Source organism: Tenrec ecaudatus, chromosome 1, assembly GCF_050624435.1.
Source record: "Tenrec ecaudatus isolate mTenEca1 chromosome 1, mTenEca1.hap1, whole genome shotgun sequence".
NCBI classification, from domain to species: Eukaryota; Metazoa; Chordata; class Mammalia; order Afrosoricida; family Tenrecidae; genus Tenrec; species Tenrec ecaudatus.
The window spans coordinates 193,624,831-193,647,779 of NC_134530.1; the positions used below are offsets into that span (position 1 = coordinate 193,624,831).

At 36.8% G+C, this 22,949-nt stretch overlaps 1 protein-coding gene and 1 pseudogene across 4 annotated transcripts in view; one reads left to right on the forward strand and one right to left on the reverse strand.

The window, feature by feature from the left end:
• CEP350 (centrosomal protein 350) overlaps positions 1-22,949 on the forward strand; it is a 170,859-nt gene that overhangs the window by 102,893 nt on the left and 45,017 nt on the right. For all 4 annotated transcript variants that reach the window (XM_075528019.1, XM_075528033.1, XM_075528023.1 and 1 more), the window contains 3 exons: positions 2,926-3,072; positions 8,036-8,193; positions 18,950-19,149. In XM_075528019.1, the coding sequence (XP_075384134.1) occupies positions 2,926-3,072; positions 8,036-8,193; positions 18,950-19,149 (505 nt within the window). The remainder of the gene's footprint in view (positions 1-2,925; positions 3,073-8,035; positions 8,194-18,949; positions 19,150-22,949) is intronic.
• Positions 7,453-7,609, reverse strand: LOC142437242 (U6 snRNA-associated Sm-like protein LSm5 pseudogene; annotated as a pseudogene).

Genomic DNA, 22,949 nt, shown 5'->3' on the forward strand with positions numbered 1-22,949 from the left:
TGGTAATGAGATGGCTATAAGCAGTTTGTACCATATCATTTTGTACAACTATAACCAAAAAGGAGTATTCTTAATTATTTATTTGAGGTGAAATTCCCCTAACATTACAAAAAGAATTTTCAATTAAACAATTTATTGTCATCTAAAAATTTGTGCAACCTTATTCTTAACAAAGGAGAATTCCCTGGAAAAGTTCTTTCTTGTTGACCAGAGTAATGGTTTCAGAAAACCAGGCCTAAGTGCGTAGCTGTTCTCAGAGTGTGCACGGCAGGCCTCTGGAGGCCCTGCAAGGTCCGCTGTTTGGATGTACTAGTGGAAGGGCCTGACTTCACTAACTGGCACCAAAGCACTGGCAGGTAAAGCTCTTGGCGCGTCAGCACAAATCAAGGCAGTGGAATGTTGCATTTTTTACTGCCACATACTTACAATGAAAAACAAAACAAAACGCCTGATTTCACTTAGGACTATCCCGATTAAGCAGAAAAATTCCTCATTTTATTGCGTCTTGACTTTTGAGTATATCTTTTTCATGTCCTTTGTGATAACAATGTGAAGCCCACAGTGAACCCCTCTGGTGGATACCAGAGTACAGTGCCTGATTCCCAGAGCAGCATTGGGCAGGCCCTTGCGGAGTAAGCGGGACTAGCCCCATTTGTTTCATTGAATACCATATTTATTTGAAAGAATGATCCACAGCCATGCTTCTTCAGACATGGATATTTAACAGTTGTGGTTTCTCAAAAAAGAACAAAGTGTCTTGCCACTTTAAAGAAAACTGACAGTATTTGTTGCCAGTGATAAAGTTCAAACTTTTAATCAAACATTACAATTTTGAAAATTACATCTGTCTCCTAATTAAAAAATTTTTTTTCTTTGAAATATGAATAAATGTTATATTTTTAGGTTTTATATCACAAATATGCCAACATTTTGAATATCTGCATTAGTCAGTGAACCAATATTTTCCAAATGACCAGTGAATTTTAATGTGTATTGTATAAAAAAATTCATTGTTAAGGTTTCAGATTCCATATTGTAAATAAACTTTAAGAAACTATAACCTAAGTTATACTATTATGCAAAACAGAAGATCCACAGTTATCTGGAAGGCCTGTTAAAACACTCCTGTTTTTCAGTTCCCTCTCTATATGATGCCAGATTTTTTTGCCTGTACTTCAGCAGCACATTGCAACAGATTACCTGCAGAAACAAATCAGACCACATAGCTGCCTTTTATTAATCCAGACAGTAAAGAGATTTGCAAAATTCTGAATACTACTTTTCTTCCTGTATTTTTCATTTTGGAAAATCTATTTTCTTAGCGCATACAATGCTTTTGTATACTCAGAAAATGAATGCAAAAAAAGGGTAAATGGCATTTTAGTGTTGCTACAGACATAGACCTGAGACCCCCTAGGGATTCATGGAGCACATTTTTGAGAAACTCATGTATGTGCTCAAGGAACTGACAACTATAAAGCTATTCGCCATGATGCTTCTGTGTAATAGTGAAAAACTGACAACAGCTTAGGGATTCAACCATAGGGGGAGTAAGTAAATGAAATACCTCTCCCTCCAAGTAATTTTACACAGCCATTAGAAGGCGTAAATCAATGTGGAGTGACAGCAAACGCAATATCCAGTAATTAAACCAAGACTCAAATCCAGTAGCACCTTCAGTCCTTCATTTATAGATACGCTATTTGTAAAATAAGTTTATTACTATACAAACCAAATAATATTAATTTGTCTTTTAAAAGAATGTGCTGAAAGCCTATTTGCCAGACTTAGGCGACAGGTTGCGTATAAGGATTGGCGACGTCAGTTTTATTTCTTTAAGGAATGAAAGATTAAGAGAAAATATGACTTTATTTAAATTTTTTAATTTGAGGATTAAAAAATGTGAAATTTATTATATTTGGGGGGTATTTTCAGATAGTTCCCCAAACTCCCTCATATTCTATTAAAATAATTATAAGCAACATATTATGTATTACTTTATTATGTTTACTTCACTGATATTAGAAGACACAACAAATTTGTGGAACTAAATTCCAAAAATTATATTAAGTGAAATATGTAATGGTATCCTTATTTAATTAGCAACAAAAAATGATACTGTTCTTGTAGTGAAAAAAACAAAAAACTGTGCAAGGAAAGCTCGGTCCAGTGTGGCCGTAAAGTATTTCTAGTGGTACTGTAAATAGAGCCATCTTATTTTTAAAGCAGTTTTTAAATGACTTGATTAAGGTAGTAAGTAACATGGTTCATGTTCTTATGCTTGTTTATCTTACTTTTTGGAATCTCTTCCAAAGAGCTGTATGGAATAATGACAGGTATGAAGTATTATTTGGAATAGTAAATTACTTATAGAGAGCTCAGCAATAGAATACTGGTTACATTAGTTAGGTTACTTGATGTGCCACTATTAACACCTAAGTGTAAAGATCCCGTGTAAAGCACTATGGAAGATTATACATGTTAAGTTGAAAGGGAATCTGAAATCATCCATTCTAATTGCAATAATTTTACGTGAAAGACTCACGGTGGTGCTGTGGGTTAGGTGTTGGGCTGCTAACAGCGAGGCAGCTGTTCACCTCCACCAGCTGTTCCTTGGGTGGAAGATGAAGCTGACCACTCCTATAAAGACGTGGTCTAAGGAATCCTGTATCAGGTAGTTGTGCGTCAGTTTCAACTTAATGGCAGTGAGCTTGGTTTTGTGGTTGTTTGATTCAGTGTTTTAAGGTTATGCGTGACTTTTTTCTTCCTCTAAATATTTTTCAGTGTTATTTTCATGTGTACTATTGTTTGATTTAACAATACTCTCTGATTTTAATGTGTATGATGATTAGACTTTCTTTTAAAATTTTTGCTTTGGGCTTGTCTCTTTCAAATCTGTCCCTCTCCTAATTCTTTAAATTTTAGGCAGAAATTAAACGTCTTCAAGAAGCCAATAAGGCAGCCCGGAAGGAAAGACAGCTGATTCTTAAACAGCAGGAAGAGATAGAAAGGATCCGACAGACTACAATCAAACTACAGGAGAAGTTGAAATCTGCAGGCGAGACTAAATTGGTAAATTCTGTAAATTTATTCTTCGTTTATGGTTTGGTTTTGTCTTGTCTTGCCTTATGTTGCTGGCTAATTCATAATCTAGTCTCATTTTCTAGTAGCGATACATCTATTCTAACACTATGACATAGAAACCAACTAGGATAAAGTTCTAGGGGTATGCGGTTACGGAAAGTGAGTGTTTGGTTTGTTTTCTAATGTTTGAGAGGGACAAGCAGTTCCTATCTTTGTTTAATTTTTTCCCCCTATGTATAAGTGAAATTGGGACAAAGATCTTTCTCTTGTTTATCAGGCCAAATATAATCCTGAGAAGTGATAGGAGAGAATGATTTTTTTTCTTTAAATAATTTAGCAAACGTCAAAGGAGTTAGACAGAAATAACATGAACCAATTAAAAAATACTGTAAAATATCTTTCCAAGTATAGAATTGGAAAACCCAGACAGTGTAGCAGTATAATGAAATAAATCCTTAATATAATTTGTTTTGGTTTTTAAAAATGCATTTTAAATTTTTAGACAATCTCAGACATACAAAAATTTCAAGAATTTAGCTTTCCTTAGTCATTTGAGAGTGAGTTGCTCTATCTCCTCCAACGCCTTAGTAAGTATTACCGACAGGCAAGAGCAACTCTTAAATATGCTTAAGCACAATACAGGCATACAAATCAGGAAATTGACAAATGTAGTACTATTTAATCTATACACTCCGAGTTTCATCAATTACCACAGTGTTCTTTTTAGAAAAGAATCTAAGTTCCAAACCATACGCTGCCTTTAGTGTTTTTGGTTTCCTTCAGTGTGGAAAAGGTTAGTAATCCTGTGGTTCTAATGACTTTGTTACTTTGGAAGATTTCATGCCAAGTTTTTTGTAGAATTATTTTTAAAAGTTGGCTTTCCTGGTGTTTCTTCATCATTTGACTCAGATTGTGCATCTTGGGCAGAAATATCACAGAAGTGATGCTGCGTTCTCATTGATCACCCGAGTAAGGTGGTATCTGCAAGAATTCACTGTCAGGTTATAATTAGCAAGTAATTTGTGTGGAAATCGTTTTGAGACTATGTAAATATCCTGTTCTTCCTTAAACCTAAATGTATTGTTATTTTTGTCAGCATGTGTTCATGGATATTTTTTCTATCCAGAGTTGCAATCTGCCGTTTGCATGACTTGTTTTGATGATCACTCAGTACCAAATTGAGCTGATAGGTTTCTGTTTTTTTTCCTTTTTTTCTTCCCTGTCTTTTTTGATATGCCCTCAGTAGTCTTTGATCACATCCCTGCTTTCTGGAACAACAGAATGTCTCAGAGTCAGCATGCACTTCCTGTGCCTCGGTCTTGGAACCAGCCATGTTTCTAAAGAGCCGCCAGTCCTTTTAGTAAGGAAAGTGATTAGGAAATCAAAATCTGGTGTTAGGTATAATCATTGCTGCTCCTAGTAATAATGCTAGGAAAGACGAATGAATAAGTTATGTGTGTTTTAGATACACACATGCAGAGTTTCAAAAAGTTCATGGGAAAAGGTGGAATTAAATTATTATGCATGCACTTATGTTTGTATACATACAGATGTGCACGTGTGTATGCGCAGGCATGCACAGGGGCTTCCAAGTTCGTTGTTTTCAGTTCCATTTTTCCTTGAACCACGTGTATATTGGAAATCGAGAGTTCATATTGCCCCATTCCAGCTCCGTGCCCCAGGGCTTGTTCTAGTTCTCTCTCTTGGAGCTCCCTTCTTTGGCAGTTATCTAGCGAACACGTTCCTTCGTACAGTTACTGGTTTAATCAGTCCATGCACATAACCAGTAACCACTGCTACTCCCTGCCCTATGCGCATGCCCTCCTCACCTTGTACCTGGCTGTCCCTCGTGTGGACACTCTCTTCTTGCCATTTGGTGTTGAATTTTTCCTTCTCACTTTCTTTGGACTCTGCCACCCTGCAAGCAAGTTCTCTGTGGAAATCCACACTCTGAGCTCCTGGCTCCCTGTGTTGTATCACCACTATATGGGCAGCCAGGTTACCCACCCACACTAGCTGTGACTCCTCACATGGCTGCCCACCTGTGTTAGGTGCCCTCTCATCCACGCAGGCTCTAAGCCTCGTCCGGAGACTGCTTATCCCATGCCACCCCATTTCCACATGGACACCTCTGGTCCTGCTCCATCTAATGCTTTAGGAATTGTTCAAGAAAGTAGGTAAGAAAAAACTGTTCTTGGACTCTATTATATGAGGTTTAAAAAGCTACTCCTACTTATACCTCATCAGGAATAATATGAGTACTTCCAAGAGTTCATGGGAAAATTCTATTATCTTTGAAATCACTTTTAATGAACTTTTTGAAACCCCCTTGTATATTAATTAAACCAATAGCTTCTAATTTTTTATTATAAACTTTTTAATTTGTGAAAATGTTTATATATATGTTTTTCCTTAAGCCAAATTTATGGAAAAGCGCATCTTCCAGTTTGACTAAAAGAAGTTTACTGCGTTTGTTCTTCACATCTGTGTATACATAGACATATATATTTTTTATGGTCTGTAATCTTGTATTCCTTTTGAGTGATTAAACTGTATAGAATTAAGACATTTAGATACTAGGTTACTAGTAATAGAGGTTTTATAATTTTCTTGTCACTTTTAAAACGTTATTGTACTTTGTGATAGGGATTGCTGTTCAGTGACTTAGCAGTAAGTACAAGCGTTGTCTGAGGAAACACTGAATTTTGAATTGACACCGTGTAAGATCACTTCAAGGAGCCCTTGTGGCACAGCGGTCAGATGTTCCTTCAGCTGCTGAGTGGAAGACTCCGCAGTGTGAATCTGTCCGCATCTGTGCGGGGGAAGAGACCTCTAGGAGAAGGCGGTTTGCTCCTGTAAAGATGGCAGCTTCAGGAACCCTAGGGGGCAGCTCTTCTATTTTTTGTGACAAATCTGTTTAATTAAGTAGTATACATGTAAAATGTTTCCCATTTAAATTCAAAAGAAGGCTTAAGCATGGATTATAAACAGTATTTGAAAAAATAAAATGTATACGGAGAAAGTAAGAGAATGTACAGCAAAATGGACTTGTCTGCATTTTCTATATTACCTGTGCATTTAGTTTATTTTAAAAGGGACTGAGTTCAGTAATAAAACTCTCCTATGAAACACAAGAACTTGAACTGAATTTTGTTAGTAACCACTTCAAATCTTTAAAATGCACTTACTCAAAGTTAAAGTTCATTCTGTTTAGAACACTTTTTGTTTGAAAAGCACATGGTCATTTTAAAAAATAATTTTATTAGGGGCGCATGCAACTCTTATCACAATCTGTATATACATCAATTGTGTAAAGCACATTTGTACATTCATTGCCTTCATCATTCTCAAAACATTTGCTCTTCCACGTAAGCGCCTGCCATCAGCACCTCATTTGTCCCCCTCCCTCACCACTTCACCCTCCCTGATGAGCCCTTGATAATTTATAAATTATTATTTTGTCATATCTTACACTGCCCGATGTCTCCCTTCACCCACTTTTCTGTTGTCCGTCCCCCCAGGAAGGAGGCTATATGTAGATCCTTGTAATTGGTTCCCCCTCTACACACCACCCTCCCAGCATCGCCACCCTCACCACTGGTCCTGAAGGGATCATCCGCCCTGGATTCCCTGTGTTTCCAGTTTCTATCTGTACCAATGTACATCCTCTGGTCTAGCCAGATTTGTAAGGTAGAATTGGGATCATGACAGTGGGAGGGAGGAAGCATTTAAGAACTAAAGGAAAGTTGTATGTTTCTTCGTTCACTGGCTTGTTTCCTCCCCACCACCCTTCCGTAAGGGGATGTCCAAGTGCCTACAGATGGGCTTTGGGTCTCCATTCTGCACTCCCCCCCCCCCATTCACAATTATATGATTTTTTGTTACCCGATCCCTTTGACACCTTGTGATCACACAGGCTGGTATGCTTCTTCCATGTGGGCTTTGTTGCTTCTGAACTAGATGGCCGCTTGTTTACCTTTAAGCTTTTAAGACCCCAGACATTATATCTTTTGATAGCTGGGCACCATCAGCTTTCTTCACATTTGCTTATGCACCCAGCAAATGGCCATTTAATGTAGGAAGCAAGTAGGCAGTCTTTGTCCCGCTGGCCATTACGGTAAAACAAGGTAAGCTACAGTTAACCAAAAAATACCTTTATTTTCATCTTTCAACAGCAAACTGTTGCCTTTTTGTTCTCCCAAGATAATCATGATTGCCTTACATAAAAATTGGCATTTACAATAAAAGAGTTTCCCTTTCATGGGAAACTTAGCATCACAGTATCTCGAGATTAAAAAGTTCCCAAAAAATCCATCTTGTTGCCTTTATAAAACAAAACAGAAGGAAGCATAAGTCAAGAAAATCCACTCAAACTTCAGGTCCTTCTCCTCCAGGAAACAGCATTATTATGTTATTTCCATTCAGGTAAATCTGACCTAATTTAACAATCCTTCTTTCTTCTGGTGTGATTTCAAAAGTCATCAAAACCTGTAAGTGTGCCAACAATTTCCTGATCACTCTTCATCACAGTGTGAATCCTTGATCCTATACATTTGTCCACAAGCTCTAGAGCAGTGGTTCTCAACCTGTGGGTCATGACCCCTTTGGGGGGTTGAATCACCCTTTCAGAGGGGTTGTCCAACTCGTAACAGTAGCAAAATTAGTTATGAAGTAGCAGTGAAAATAACTCTATGGTTGGGTCACCGCCACACGAGGAGCTGTATGAAAGGATCACAGCATTAGGAAGGTGGAGAACCACTGCCCTAGACACAGACAGCAGCAGCAGAGGGTTCCTAGTAGCGTTAGCCACCTTGGCTACTCCAGAAGTGGCGAGGGCAGTTCTTTTTTGTCATACAGGATCACTATGAGACAGAATTGATACTATGGCTCTTAAGAATAGCATGATCCTTTTAAATTCCAGAAAAGTTATGACACTTATTTCTATTTTCAGGAGTCTCATAGTGATGATGACACAAAGGATAATAAAGCAACTAGTCCTGGTCCAACTGACTTGGAAACCCGCAGTCCTTCTCCTATTTCCATCTCAAGTAGTGAAACAAGCAGCATTATGCAGAAACTGAAGAAAATGAGAAGTCGCATGGATGAAAAGTAATTCATTTTTATAAATATATTCTACTTAGTTTCATTGACAACATGGCAACATAATTGTTACTCTAGTTATTAGATCGATAAAGCATAATTATTTCTGGAGATTCAGTGGCAGTTTAATAAAATTTGTTGGATCAACTTTGAAGTCAATTAACTACATCTTATTTATGAACATTTTATTGCAGATTGATTTATAACAAAAAATCAATGTGTTTTTATGCGTATTCATGGCAAGTTATTAAATGTTAAGGTTAATACTTTCTCTGAAATTAGAGAGCGTATTACTGGCTGTGGAGGGCACCCTTTGGCTCTCTGGCTGTTCTCAGACTTATTCAAATAGATGGGTGAAGTTTTTATCTTGTGTGTAGGTATGCATTGCTCAATTATAACCAGCTGTCCTAAAATTTCCCTGGACTCTTTAAGTATTAGGGCACTTTTTCAATTGTACCTTCTAGTCAGTTCTGTTATGCTACCATTCTTCTAAAACATTTCTGAGTAATTTTTAAAGAAAGCTACTCTTACTTCGATGTAGCTCAGTTGTACCCAAACTTTAACCACATAGAATAACATCTAGGTGACAGTTCACCTTTTGGATGTTTGTTTAAGAATTAAATATGATTTTAAATAAGTGAAGACACACTTTCATTCACTTGTCTAACGTCCTTGAAGTCCATTAAGTATGGAGAAGAGATCTGAGTAAGCTTTTGTCGACTCTCATTTTTGGGTTTTAGGTAGTAGTTTGAACCACAGGTCAGACTTGAATCGTACCTTGGTGTCCATTGGTACAGTGTGATCACATATTATACTTAATAATGCTCTCTATTAATAGTTAACACAAAATCATGACTTAGTGGTTTTTTAATTGCCAAATCAAACTTTCATGTTTTCTGGGTACAGTGTTATATATAGAAAGCAATTTTTAACATAAAAATGTGATTATGAAACACTTGTTTTAAAATGAAAAATAAAACTTTAAAGTAAAATGATATGGGATTAAAACCACTATGTAATAATCCTTTTTGGTGATTTCCATGAGATAGACCAGTTAATACTGAAATATAACTTTCACACTTAATTGTACTTTTTAATAGAAAGGAGAAAATATTATCATAGGTACACATACAATAGGAATATATTGACGTTTAAAATAGACTTTCTGCTCCTGATAAAATTTCCAGTGGCCGATGTAGGCATGCTCTTTGGAGATCTTTGAAGTCAAAATTAGAATAAAGTCCCATGTAAATGTTTGTCACTGATGTGGCATTGGCATGTCCCCGAGTGGTACCTTGGAGGAAAGGAGGTCCAGGAATGACAGTCGCCTTCCTATTTCACTAAAGCCACGTGAGTCGTATTCTAATAGTTCAACCACCTAAGAAACTCTGGATCCTGGGCTGTTTGTGAGGTCAATTAATATGCTTCTTTCAGATTTAATAGGAGTTTTTAAAAATTCTTTAAAATTTAAAGTTGGACTTAATAACTTTGTTCAAGTTTTGTGAGTTAATTTCACAGTGTCCAAATCTTGAACTAGACTTTTTGAGTAAACATTTGTTTGGGAAGTTAGTCAAAGAGACCTTGAAGCATTCAGTAACTTCCTAATCGATAGTTTGAATTACTGCAGTTGTGTTTAGGATAGGGATGAGCTATGTGCAGAGGTGGCATAATAATAATAATATAATATGCTTGGGTGATGTTGCTGAAATCTGAGAGTGTATTGATGTATTTTCCAATGTTAAAAAGTCTTTTAAAAGGGAGTTTAGGGTCAATTGGATGAGTTCTCTAGTATGCCAAGAAGAAGCTACTGGACTGCTGTACCGAGACACTGTAGCATTTCCTGTACAAAGACTGAGAACACACCACAGCACGCAAAAGGGGGGTTATTGTTAGAGAAGTAGGTTGGACTTAATTGGAAAAACGTCCCGTAAAATCTAGTCCTTAAGTACTATTTAGATCTCACCAAACTTTACAGTTTAGTCTCCTTTAACAATATTGGAGTATCAGCTCAATAAACAAAGAATAGGTTAATCTTTAGAGTTTTGTTTCAGAACAAAATTATTTGAGCTTTTTTTACTCTGGGTTCTGTAGATTTGCAAAGGTATTCATTTTGAAGAGATTCCAATTAATATAAAACTCTTGTCAAAAAGTAGTCACCAAAACTAGTTTTTCTAAGAGAAAATTTTCATTTCTAATTTCTTATTAGTATTCTCTGAACTTGGATTTAATGAAAGATATTTTCTACAGCAATCAAACCATTCTTGGCTACAATGAAACGTTTATTTTTAATTGAGACAGTGCCTTTTTAAAATTGATATTTGTGATTTGTGTTTTTTTCCCTAGATCCCTTTATTGAATTGACTTAAGTAATTTCTATTTCTCAGTGTAATGGAAAGCAAAAAGTTAGTGAAAAGGAAAATATAGTTGCAAAAGACATGCTGTCCTCAGGATTTTCCATTAGTATTTGTAAATAAAATCTAAATCTGGTTCATTGCTGTGATAAATGTTATTTAAAACTAAAGTAGATTATATAGCGTGGAAGAAGATATTTCTGTGGAAAACAAATCCTACCATCAGCTCCTCCTATTGTTTTGTCAATTCCAGTTCAGGGAAATTCCCTACGGAACAAATGAAACATAAAAAATGGCATTAGCTTCAGCTTAAGGGCTGCATTGCTAACGTAGGAGGACAGTGCATTTTATTTCTTCACTTCTTAACAGTATCTTGCTGCTTCATGTTATTCATTAATTATATAGTTATTCCCTCAGCAACATGGTTTTGACATTTGTATATTCTAGATTTTGAGGGACACAAACCTTTCCCTCAAGAGTTTAGGATAGCCCAAATGGAAAAAAGAGAAAAGTGACCCAGGGGATCCAGGACAGATGACCCCTTCAGGACCAGTGCTGAAAGTGGTGATACCGGGAGGGTGGAAGGAAGGTGGGGTTGAAAGGGGGAACCGATTATAAGGCTCTACATATAACCTCCTCCTTGGGAGATGGACAGCAGAAAAATGGGTGAAGGGAGACATCGGACAGTGTAAGATATGACAAAATAATAATAATTTATAAATTATCAAGGGCTCATAAGGGAGGGGGGTACTGGGAGGGAGGGAGAAATGAGCTGATATCAAGGGCTCAAGTAGAAAGCAAATGTTTTGAGAATGATGATGGCAACAAATGTATAAATGTGCTTGACACAATGGATGGATATATGGATTGTGGTAAGAATTGCATGAGTCCCCAATAAAATGATTTTAAAAAAAGAGAGAGAAAAGTGGCTGGTTCCTTCAAAGTATACAGAGATCAATTGCTAAGGAAGGTCAGAAGACAAAGATAAATTTTTACTGATGGTGTAGATTAACGTTCATCAATAAGTTGTTTGGCATATATAACTAATATATGTGTTTTTCTAGCATAAGAAAAAAGTATAGCATAGTTTTTATCTTTTATCATTTTCAGATGTAGAGCATAGAAAAACAAAGCCGTCAGTCACAAAACTTCAAATACTCCTTTTGCTTCTGTTTGCTTAGAAACTGTTGAAGGAGAAATGTTAACTTACTTTTAGTTTTAAATAACCAAAAAGTTAAACAGATGAACATTTCATAATAGTGTTCTAAAATGATATTATAATCTCCTGAAACTCTTAATTTGCTAAACTTAAAAGATGAAAAATGTACTACAAGGGAAGGCTTTTGATCATCTATTGAAGTAGGCATCTGAATTAAAATGATTGTAGATTGTTAACTATATCCTTGTCTTAAGTTAGAATTATAGTTTTCTTAGAAAGGGCTCTGGTTTAAGGGTAGTAACTAAATAAATTCTGATGGCTTGATAATATATTTTTATTTTCTCTACTTCTTAGTTCAAGAGTATGCCGTAAAATTTTATTTATATGTATGCAGGTAATTAGACATTTTGCTGTAGGTAAAGTTTACGTTTCTTTTAAGTCAGTATTTATATCTTATTTACCTTTTTAGTTATTATTATTGTACTTAAAAACTTGACATAATAATTCTGTATTTAAATATATGCACTCTACTTTTACGTAAAATAATATAGAGTTAAAAAAATGTAAAACCAGAAGGAATTTTTAAGTGATTAGGATATTAGAAATCAGCTCACTCTTCAGGCGGGAGCCCAGGGTCATCCTCTGAGGTTCAGAGCAGCAGCCGGGCCTGCGGCTGGAGTTGAGCAGTGTCACTTGCAGGGAAGACCTGAGTAAAAGCAGGAAGATTGCTGTGGACAAGGCTGCAGATCAGGGAGTTGAGAAACATGATGGGACATGTCAGCCCTCTGGGCTTGCCCATCAAGAGGAGTTGTCCAGCAGTGCCTTTCAAGCTTTTGCAGCTGGAAATTATCATACCTATCTACAGCACCTTGCCTTGTATCCAACCTGTATAAGATATGAACAAAGATGACTATAAAATAATTTTGAATACTTTAATAGCTGAATTTTTAAAACATAACCAAATAACAACAGATAATTTGAGACAGACATTTAACCAGCTGAAGAATCAGGTTATCCACAATCGGATTTTGCTATAAAATACTGTGATATTCTTTAATATGAAAAGTGAAATAGTTAGTATTAGATTTTTTGTTTATTTTGTTTAATATTATCTTGCAGAGAAAGGATTTTATATGTTTCATTTTAAACCTAGATTATAATTTATGGTTTCAGATTATAGGATGGTTTTATAATCTGCTGAAACATAATCTACAATTATATTCACTCATTACGGGAAGGAGGACTTTTTTTTTTTAAGTAGGACATTCTTGAATAGAGAAATAAAGAATGATACAATGTCAGAACTAAAAGAGCTGTTTTTGTCCCTTGCTTGACTTGAAAAACAGAGGTCCACAAAGATAGGTAACTTGCTCCGGGTTCTGTCCATGCCAGATGGGCAGTGCTAGACTGAGCCTTTCAGTGCCACTGGTTTCACCACCATATAATACCCAGGGTAAGCCAGAGCCTAGAATATATGTCCTCTGTAAGATGGGAGCATCGCTTGAGGCTTTTAGTTGTCCAGCTAAACCTAGATAAGTTATCATATCTGTTTTTAACCTACCTTTTTTTTTAAATCATTTTATTGGGGGCTCATACAGCCCTTACAACAATCCATACATCCATCCATTGTGTCAAGCACATTTGTACACTTGTTGCCATCATCCTTCTCAAAACATTTTCCTTCTACTTGAGCCCTTGGTATCATCTCATTTTTCCCCTCCCTCCCCGTTCCCCCCTCCCTCATGAGCCCTTGATAATTAATTTTTTTTCATGTCTTACACTGACTGATGTCTCCCTTCACCCATTTTTCTGTTGTCCATCCCCCAGGGAGGGGGTTATATATGGATCATTTTGAGCAGTTTCCCCTTTCTTACCTCCACTACCTTTTTTTTTTTTTTTAACAAAAAGTTGTTATCTTCAATACAAACTAACCTTTCCAAATAGTATTTTTTGAAACTGGAAAAGTGCTAGGTGACTTGTTACTGGAGTTGAATAGCCACATGACACAAGTTCAGCGTGTGCATGTGTTATTTACAAAGTGAATTAAAGAGTGCTTACTTGGAAGATGGTCTTGTGAACAGATCAGTCTTAGATTCTGACCACCTAAACCCATCTCATGAGCACGAAGAAAAGCAAGTAGAAATCTGTAAGCTCAACTCTGTAAGAACGCTGATAGATATATATTGCATTGTGAGAATGAGCCACAAACTGCAACAAGAAAGTGGGGATTTTTATTTGGTAGAAAACATACTATAGTCTCCATCTCTCCCTCTCCCTCTATTGTAGCCATGGAAGCTTCTGTAGCAGAAACTGACTGCAGTCTGTGAATTTAGAGGAGGGTAGGTCTCTTGCTCTTAGAGTCAACAGGACAGACTTTGACTGCGGGTGGACTCTTCATTGTTTCTCTTCTAATCCGTTTGGAGCTGTCTGAAGGACTGAATTGTAGTCTGGCCTATATTGGAGCTCACATTGAGTGAGCAAGGAAAGAGATGAACAAAGACTGAAGGTTACAACCACAGGAGAATTTCTTGCAGAAGTTAGTTCATTTGAAAACATCATTTATATTGGGGATTTGAAAAAGCCACACAAGACCCCAGAGCCAACACAGTATAATATTCTGGTGTCCTGGATTCAACAAAAAATTGCAAGGCTTACAAGAAACTGAAAATCATCACCTGTTCAAAAGAATAAGATTGAAAAGAGGTAAATCTTCTCTATTGCAGCCAGATAATGGACAAAATGAATAACTTTAAAACAACAGTATTAAACATGCTCAAAGAAGTTGAAAGAAAAGAGCTAAAGAAAAACAGGAAAGAGTTACGTGAATAAAGCAAGAATATAAGCTGTCCCTCAGTTATGAACATCTGATTTACATACATCCTGTGGTTAGGAAACAGCGCCCATAAAGATTATATTACAAATTTGAAGTACATACAGTGATTTGTAATAACAAGTGAGCACTGCTTCTCAGAGCGTTAGTAGTGTGCTAAACAACAGACAGTGAGCAAACAACCTGAGATAAATGGAAATGGATAACCTAGGGACGAAGTGGGAAGAGTTCTGTTGAGGGTCACAACTAAATGTGTATGAATTGTTGAATGGGAGTTGAATATTCTCTGTTAACTTTCACCAAAACTATAATAAAATATTTAAAGAAAATTAGCATGAGTGTTTAATGTCTTTTATACATAGAAATGCATACTATATTCCATATACTAAGGCAAACATTTGACTAATATTAGATACAAACCATACTACCTATTCTGATGTACCTATAAGTTCAGGTTAAAGACAGACTTAGGAACAAAACTCTTCATACCATATCTCCCTGAATTGATAGATAGGTGATAAGAAAAAAAATTTTTTAATTAACTGGAGATGAAAAATATAGAAAATAAATGAAAAATTCAGTGGAAGGTCTCAACAGAAGAGTTGAGCTGACTGAAGGGAGAATTAGGAAAAGAAGAGAATAAACAATTAAAATCATTGAGTCTACAAAGGAAAAAGGATTAAGAAAGCTGAGGAAACTTTAATGGAATATAAAACACCATCAAGCACATCAGTTGACACTGTGGGAATCGCAGAAAGGGAGAAAGGGATAAAACGGATATTTAAAGAAATCGTGGCATGTGACCAAATCCAGCAGCCTTTCATGACAAAAACACTCAACAGACTAAGAATAGAGGGGAAATTCCTCAGTACCGTCAAGGGCGTATATAAAAGCCCATGGTTATACTCAATAGTCAAAGACTGAGAGCTTTTTCTTAAATCAGGAACAAGTCAATGATGGCTGATATTGTACTGGAAGCAATAGCCAGAGTAATTAGACAGAGTAAAGAACTAAAAGTATCTAAATTGAAGGGAAGAAATGAAACTATTTGAATTTGCTGCTGACATGATCATGATCCTATATATAGAAATCCGAAACAATCCACAAGAAAGCCATTAGAACTAATGAATCCATCAGCACATCTGCTGAGCTGGTATATCAGCAATGAGCAGGCTAAGAGGAAATTAAAGTGAAATTTCATTTGAAATGGAATCTAAAAGAATGCAGTACTGCAAGAAAAAAATAGAAAAAAATCAAGTACCTAGAATGAATTACCCAGGGAAGTGGAAGGCTTGCATACTAAAACTTCTAAAACAGTGCTGAAAGGAATTTAAAAATATGGAAATACATTTCATGTCCATTGATTGGAAGATTCAGTGTAATTAATATGGCAATACTAAACAAAGCTATCTGTAGCTTCAGTGCCATCTCATGAAAATCCCAACATCCTTCTTTGCAGAAATGGAAAAAGCCAATCCTTAAATTTTTGTGGAGTTGCAAGGGTCCCCAAATTTCAAAGCAGTCTTTAAAGTAAAAAGCACTATTTTTTTATCATTTTTGTTTGTTTCTTATTTGTATAACACCTTGAAGGATATTAACTATATGTTAAATACTGCTTCTTCTTTCCCAACTCTTCGACTTTTAATGGATACCTTTTACTTTCTGAAATCTATATAATTAAGTAAGGAACCTATGTTTCTGGGAATAAGTTCTAATGTTAAGGCTAAGTTTAAAATGTTTCTTAAAATATTTTGTAAGCTTTTATTTTCCATTTCTGTTAGCCATTACTTTTTTTTGTCATTTCTAAAGTACAGCCTTAATATTCAAAGGTTTAGCCCTTGTAAATGGAAAATGCATTTTCAGTATTTGATAGAGAAAAAAATTATATATTTCAAAGTTTACTTCACATGTTCCAATATTATTTTACTTTTTGTACTAGGTCATGCATGCATTTAGCAGTTACATACTTAAGAGGGTGGGTGATCTTTGAATGTTATGAGTTTTTTAACCTTTTGCCAAGTATGCTTGATTTTATAGAATATTTTTATAATTGGCATAAAAATAAGTTTATTAAATATCCATGAAGATGGCAAGGAAGAAAATGACATTGCCTTAATGAAATTTGGCAAAAGTATTTATTCTTGAACTTTTCTGCAGAAAATCAAGGCAATCCAGATAATGAGTGTGGATGTGTGCTTGTATAAATAACTGAAGGGAAGTGAAAATACAATGTGGGAAATAGACATTGAAATTATCTGCTCCTTAAAGACATATAGGCAATATTGTACAGATTTTATAAATTCCAAATGAATGGCTGGATTTATACCTAGATTTTCTCACTTCTGTGATATACTGATATTACTTGCCCTTCAAGGACAATACACGTTGCCTTGATCAACAGGATATTGTCGTGTGCATGTAAACAAGAGCATGCTCTGTCAAAGAGAATTTCCCTTTCACACTAACCCTATACTTATTTACCCTTTCACATATATATGTGTCTATAGAATGATGTACTTACTGCTACAGAAAGAAGCTGTGTTTTCCGCTTTTGTAGTGTTACCATACAGAATCTTCTTCTGACTTTTAACATTATGACTGAACTGTCCACTGAATGGTTGTTTTACTGATTGTATTTATTGGGACTAGCTTACTTTGTTCTTAAATATCATTGATGGTTTATTCAAGGGGCACTATATTTCAGTATAATTATTTAAATGTTTAAATGTAAAGCTAGACACTTTTTTTAGCCATAAGTTTTATTTTATAGACGAACAAATATTTTTGCTACAGATTGAGTTTTTTAAGTTATTATTTCCAAGTTTTGATGGTAAAGTAGTAAGGAAGATGTAAAGATTTTTAATTTCAGACTTAAACTAATCACTTGCTCAGGATTACATATGTACATAGTGTTGCTAATGCCCTCGCTTAATTCCATGATTGTTGTTCTCTTCATTAAAGTTCATGGGAAATTTATTTAGCTCCCCACTGTACTTCTCATTATTTTATGTGTGCAGGTAGATTTGCTTGAAAATATAGATGGTGTTGCTAGCATCTGAGAATAACTATTATTTAAGAAAGTACATATTATGTGCCATGCAGAATACAGCACTTGCTTGCACTGGGTAGCTTACAATGTTATTCAGGAAGCAGGTGCAAGTTCTCCATTCAGATCTTGTGCTCTCCCTTTCTCCTTCTCTCTGCCTCTTGATCTTTTGGTTTTAAAATCTGCCTCCTTATTTTGTAGACACTGCTCTCCTGTTCACTACTTCTTCTCTGTCTTTACGTCTCATCACTGGGCCTCTCTCAGTGTCTGTTTCCCCAACCTTCATCCCAAATTCCAGCTGTATATCTACAACCAGTTGGTCAGGTAACTTGCACCTTTTTCAAGTGCACTCTTTGATAGAGCATGCTCTGTTCTTTTTGTTGGTTTTGTTTTGCTTTTCTTCTTCATCTTCTTCTTTATCTCCCCGCCCCCTTTTCTTTTTTAACAGCCTGAAGGCTGCTTGTTTTGCTTCCACATTAATTTGATATGCTGACGAATTAAGAAGTGGTGTGACAGTTCTTATGTTTTTTTAAGTGTTTATTGGATGTGTGAATACGTTTTTGTTAATTAACCATCAGTGTGGGTCTAACAGCAGGAATATAAGTAGCCCACCTTTCACTCAGTCATGGTGTCTACATTTGAAAATGATTCAATAGCTTTTTACCTACTTAAGTAGCGTTTCCTAAATCTGCCCCTTCTAGCCTTTTGGAACTATGACATGACAGGCCATTTACATTCAGAGCTAAGATGAAGTCAGGATATGCGGTGCTGCGTACTCTTTACTCAAGTAACTAGATAGTTCATTTTGACTGTGTAAGGCATCTGACTGGGACTCAATGGCCTCTATGAAAACCGAAAGACAGGTCATCTTCTGACATTGCACATATTAAGCGATGGAACCAAACTCACTAGACTTGCAGCAAAATCTGAATTAATTTTAAAACAAATCTCAAAAAGGGACACATGTTTTTTGTTTGTTTGTTGTAGGGGGTCTGGGGATTGTTTAACTGATGGTGCTTTTGGTCTTTGTTTGGGTTCATTTTCTGGTCATAGCCTTCAGAACAAATTCCGTACATCTTCTATTAAGAAAAGCAGCACATGTGAAAGATGAATCTATATATCATGGCTGTTGAGATAGTCTCAAGATTTTTCCCCCTTCCGTAATCTTAAAACTATTGCAAGGAAAAATTAATTCATTCAGCATCTACTTGGGTTGACTCATTAATCTCCTATGAGCAAGCTTTTTTTCAGAGAAGAGTAGTATGAATGTTGTGTTTTACGCGCAGCTTGTGGACGAGGGAGTGAGTGAGTGAGTGGTACAGCCTCGGTGGTTTCTGCCCACAGGCGTGTTCTCATTATTCTTCACCATGTGGCCACAGGTTCCTGACCAAGCGAGAGCAAAAACTCATGCAACGGCGGCAGCACGCGGAGGAGCTGCTGGAGTGGAAGCGCCGTCTGGATGCCGAGGAAGCCGAGATTCGTCAGATGGAAAAACAAGCTCTGGCTGCTTGGGACAAAGACTTAATAAAACCTCAAACCCCTAAGAAAGAACTGGAGGGCCAGAGAACAGAACAGAAAGGTAATACTAACTCCATTTAAAATATAACTAAAGGCTAACGTAATGTAAAAGCATGCTTCATTGTCCTTTAAAATGTGAATGATTGACAAGGAAAAAATAGAACTGCAACTCTTGTCAAAAGTAGAACGTGTCTGTTATGAAATCTGTGCCAGCACACTTGAGAACTTCGATGAAATGGAAACATTTCTTGAAAAGTACAACCCTTATCAGCGTTTACCAGTCAGCAAGAGAGAACCTTACTGCTCTTTGACCATTTAAGAAATTTTAGCCCAGTAGCCAAAAATCTTTTTACAAACATTTTTACAGATCTTTGACAAAGTGTACTCGGCCTTCACTAGTACAGCAGACGTTTAAGTGGGGTGGTGTGCGTGTGTCGGGGGCAGGGGGTTGTGAAGCCAGTCTTCTCATTCTCTACTTTCCCAGAGAATGGACAAAGAGGAGGCATTCTTCTCGCTGCTTTATGAAGTTAGCATATAACTTTGACACTAAATCCAGAGAAGGACAGTACTAAAAGGGAAAAGGCCAATCTTTTTTACCCCAAGTAAAATATTAGCAATACTTCTTGATCAAGTATGGTAAAGCACAGAATTCTTACATGTTCATCTCAATGGATCCAGAAAAGGTGTTAGATCAAGTATTTTTTAATTGTGATATAGCAAACCTCGGTTTAAAGTCTGAGTAGAAAGAGGTTTTCTTTAATAAAAAACCAAAACCCTAACCTAAAAGAGCAAACTTACAAGCTCTGTAAGAGAGGTCGTACTTATTCTAGTTACCTAGTTTCTGCATCAGAAATACCACAGTGGGTGCCTTTAGGGAACAGAAGTCATTTTCTAGCAGATGAGGAGGCTCAGAGCTTGAATTCCAGGCTCCAGATCTAGGGTAAGGATCTTATCTGAAGCTTTTGTAGCCCTGCTGTTCTTGGATCCCTTGGAGATCGTCACCTGACACCTGTGTTTCCTAGCTTGCTTCTTCCTGTGTCTATGTTGTTCCTTATAACTTCGGAGCATTTATATGACCTCTTAACATAACAGAAAACCCCCTGGGATGACATTTAAAGTATTTTGAAGGAATCAATCCAATCGTAACAAAACTTAATGATAAAACCAGGCCTACAATGGAGAGCACACTTAATGATAAAATGTAGAATAATTTCCCTTTGCTTTTGGAAGTAAAACAAGGATGCCAGTTTCTACCTTTTTATTAAACACTGAATGTAGATCCTAAGCCGTTCAGTAAGAATAAAAACAGAAACTCATTAGGTGAGAGTAGAACTACCTCTATGGATTTTCTGAGACTATAAATTTTTACAGGTGTAGAAAGCCTCATCTTTCTTCTGCAGAGCAGCTGGCGGTTTTGAACTACTGACCTTGTGGTTAGCAGCACAACACCCAAACCACTACACCACCAGGGCTCCTGTTGGGTCAATGTCCCAATGTGTAACCTACTGCACTAGGATAGGGCCGCTATGACTATGGCAGTGAGGAAAAGAAGTAAAAGCGGGAGTAACAGAAAGTCTCATTGTGTACAGACGATAAGCAGTGCACATAGAATAGCTACATGTCAATTAGAATTAATTGAATTTAGAAAAGTTGCTATATATGAAATCCATAAATAAAAATCTTTTACATGCCTGCAAACCAAGAAATTATTGGTTAGAGATAGCATTTTGTAACAGAAACCCAAATCACAAAATACCTAGGAATAAATTTAATTAAAAATATATAAGATCTTTACGGATACATTTTTAGAATTATATTGGGAGACATTAAAGACCAAAATAGCTAGAGAGCTATTCCTTATCCACAAGTAGAGTCCTAAGAAAGAAACTCTCACCGAACTGATTTCTAGGAGACAAGACAATTTAAATAAGCCCAGCGAAGTTTGCTTGAAGGTTTGAAAGACACAGGACCAAAAATAGCAAGGACACCTCTGAAGAACAAAATGTGACAGCAGAACTTTTAAAGTTGTATGCAGTGATTAAAGCAGCCTGATCACTGTACAGAGATAATACAAATAGCCAAATGGAACAGATTACCAAAAAAGTAATAGTGTTTGTATGAAGTTGACTTCTGGTGTATGGAACTCTGCGAAATCAGTTCAAAAGAAAGGCTTTTCAAGAAACGCTGTGAGGGGAACACATGAAGTTGGATCTGTGCTTGATGCTATCAAAAGATGTGCTCCAAAGGGAAAATGAGGAAAGTCAAAACCACAACACTTGTTTAAAAGATAATTTTTATACCAAGGAGGGAGAAAGACTTCTTTAAAATGTTACTTCTGCAGAGCAAAACCTTAACAAAATCTTACTGTGTATACTTGTGTATAAGCCAAGTTTTTCAGCACATTTAAAAAAGATCATTTTATTGGGGCTCATACAATTCTTATCATAATCCATATGTACATCAATTGTCTAAAGTACATTTGTACATTCGTTCCCTCCCATCATTCTCAAAACATTTGCTGTCCACCAAAGCCTCTGGCACAGCTCCTCATTTCCCCCCCCTTCTACATCAACCCTTGATAATTTATAAATTATTGTTATATCTTACACTGTTCGATGACTCCCTTCACCTACTTTTCTGTTGCCCGTTCCCCAGGGAGGAGGTTATATATAGATCCTTATAATCGGTTCCCCCTTTCCACCCCCATCCTCCTTCCACCCTCCCGGTATCAGCACTCTCACCATTGGGCCTGAAGGCATCATCCCTCCTGGATTCCCTGTATCTCCAGTTCCTATCTGTACCAGTGTACATCCTCTGGTCTAGGCAGACTTGTAAGGTAGAATTGGGATCATGACAGTGGTGGGGGCGGGGGAACATTTAGGTATTAGAGGAAAGTTGTATGTTTCATCGTTGCTACATTTCAGCACATTTTTAATGCAGTTTTTGTGGTAAAATTGGGTGCCTCAGCTGATAATGGGGTTGCCTTATACTCGAGTATATACAGTAAACGGATATTCGTTCATTAATATTCTGTAAAGTAAAACAGTAGAGGTATTTTGTCAGGGGAAGCCAGCCCCTAACACATTATTACGGGTCCAGTAGGCGCAAGTGTATAGCGATGATAATAAGTAAAGATCATAGTAAAGTTATAGAGAGCATGAGAGGTAGAAGTGAAGTATTGAAATAAATGGAGTCAGACAATTCATGGTAGCATGCTCAACTCAGCCTCTCTTGATGGTCCACGTGGAGGGAGAGAGATTTTTTAATGCTAGCCCAGGCTTTTTATATTCTCTGAGGACATGCAAGCCCCCTAATTACAGGTGAGGAAATACGTCACAGGAAGGGGCTGTGCTATAAGTAATACAGTAATGAGAGGGGTTGGTCTAGGGACATATACACAGTAGGAAGAGGATGGATTGGGAGTATACATGTGACAAGATGGGTGGATCCTAGGTTTAACTTTGACTGGTTCTCTGGATCTCCATAGGAACCATTATCAGTAGGGTGTAAACCCCACCTACTGGAACCAAATAGATGACTGCAGCCGTCCATTGTCTTTAACAGCAGGGAGTGGGACCCTCTGCAGTCTGGCAACTGATCGCCCTCAGGGAGGATGCCCGTGAGCATCTGACCTCCCCCCACAGTATTTAGTATCATATGACTGATAACTATCTTGGAAGTATATCTGTAAGGTCTCTCTCTCCCCCGGCTAGATTTACACCTCGGTCCTTGGCTCCGCACAAGAAAGAATTCGCGCCGAAGCCTGGCTCATGAGCCAAGTGAATTTAATGAGAGTTAAAGGAAGCTTCGGGTTTTACGTGGCACCCATAGGAATCCTTTTGACCATGCGTCCTGGCAGAG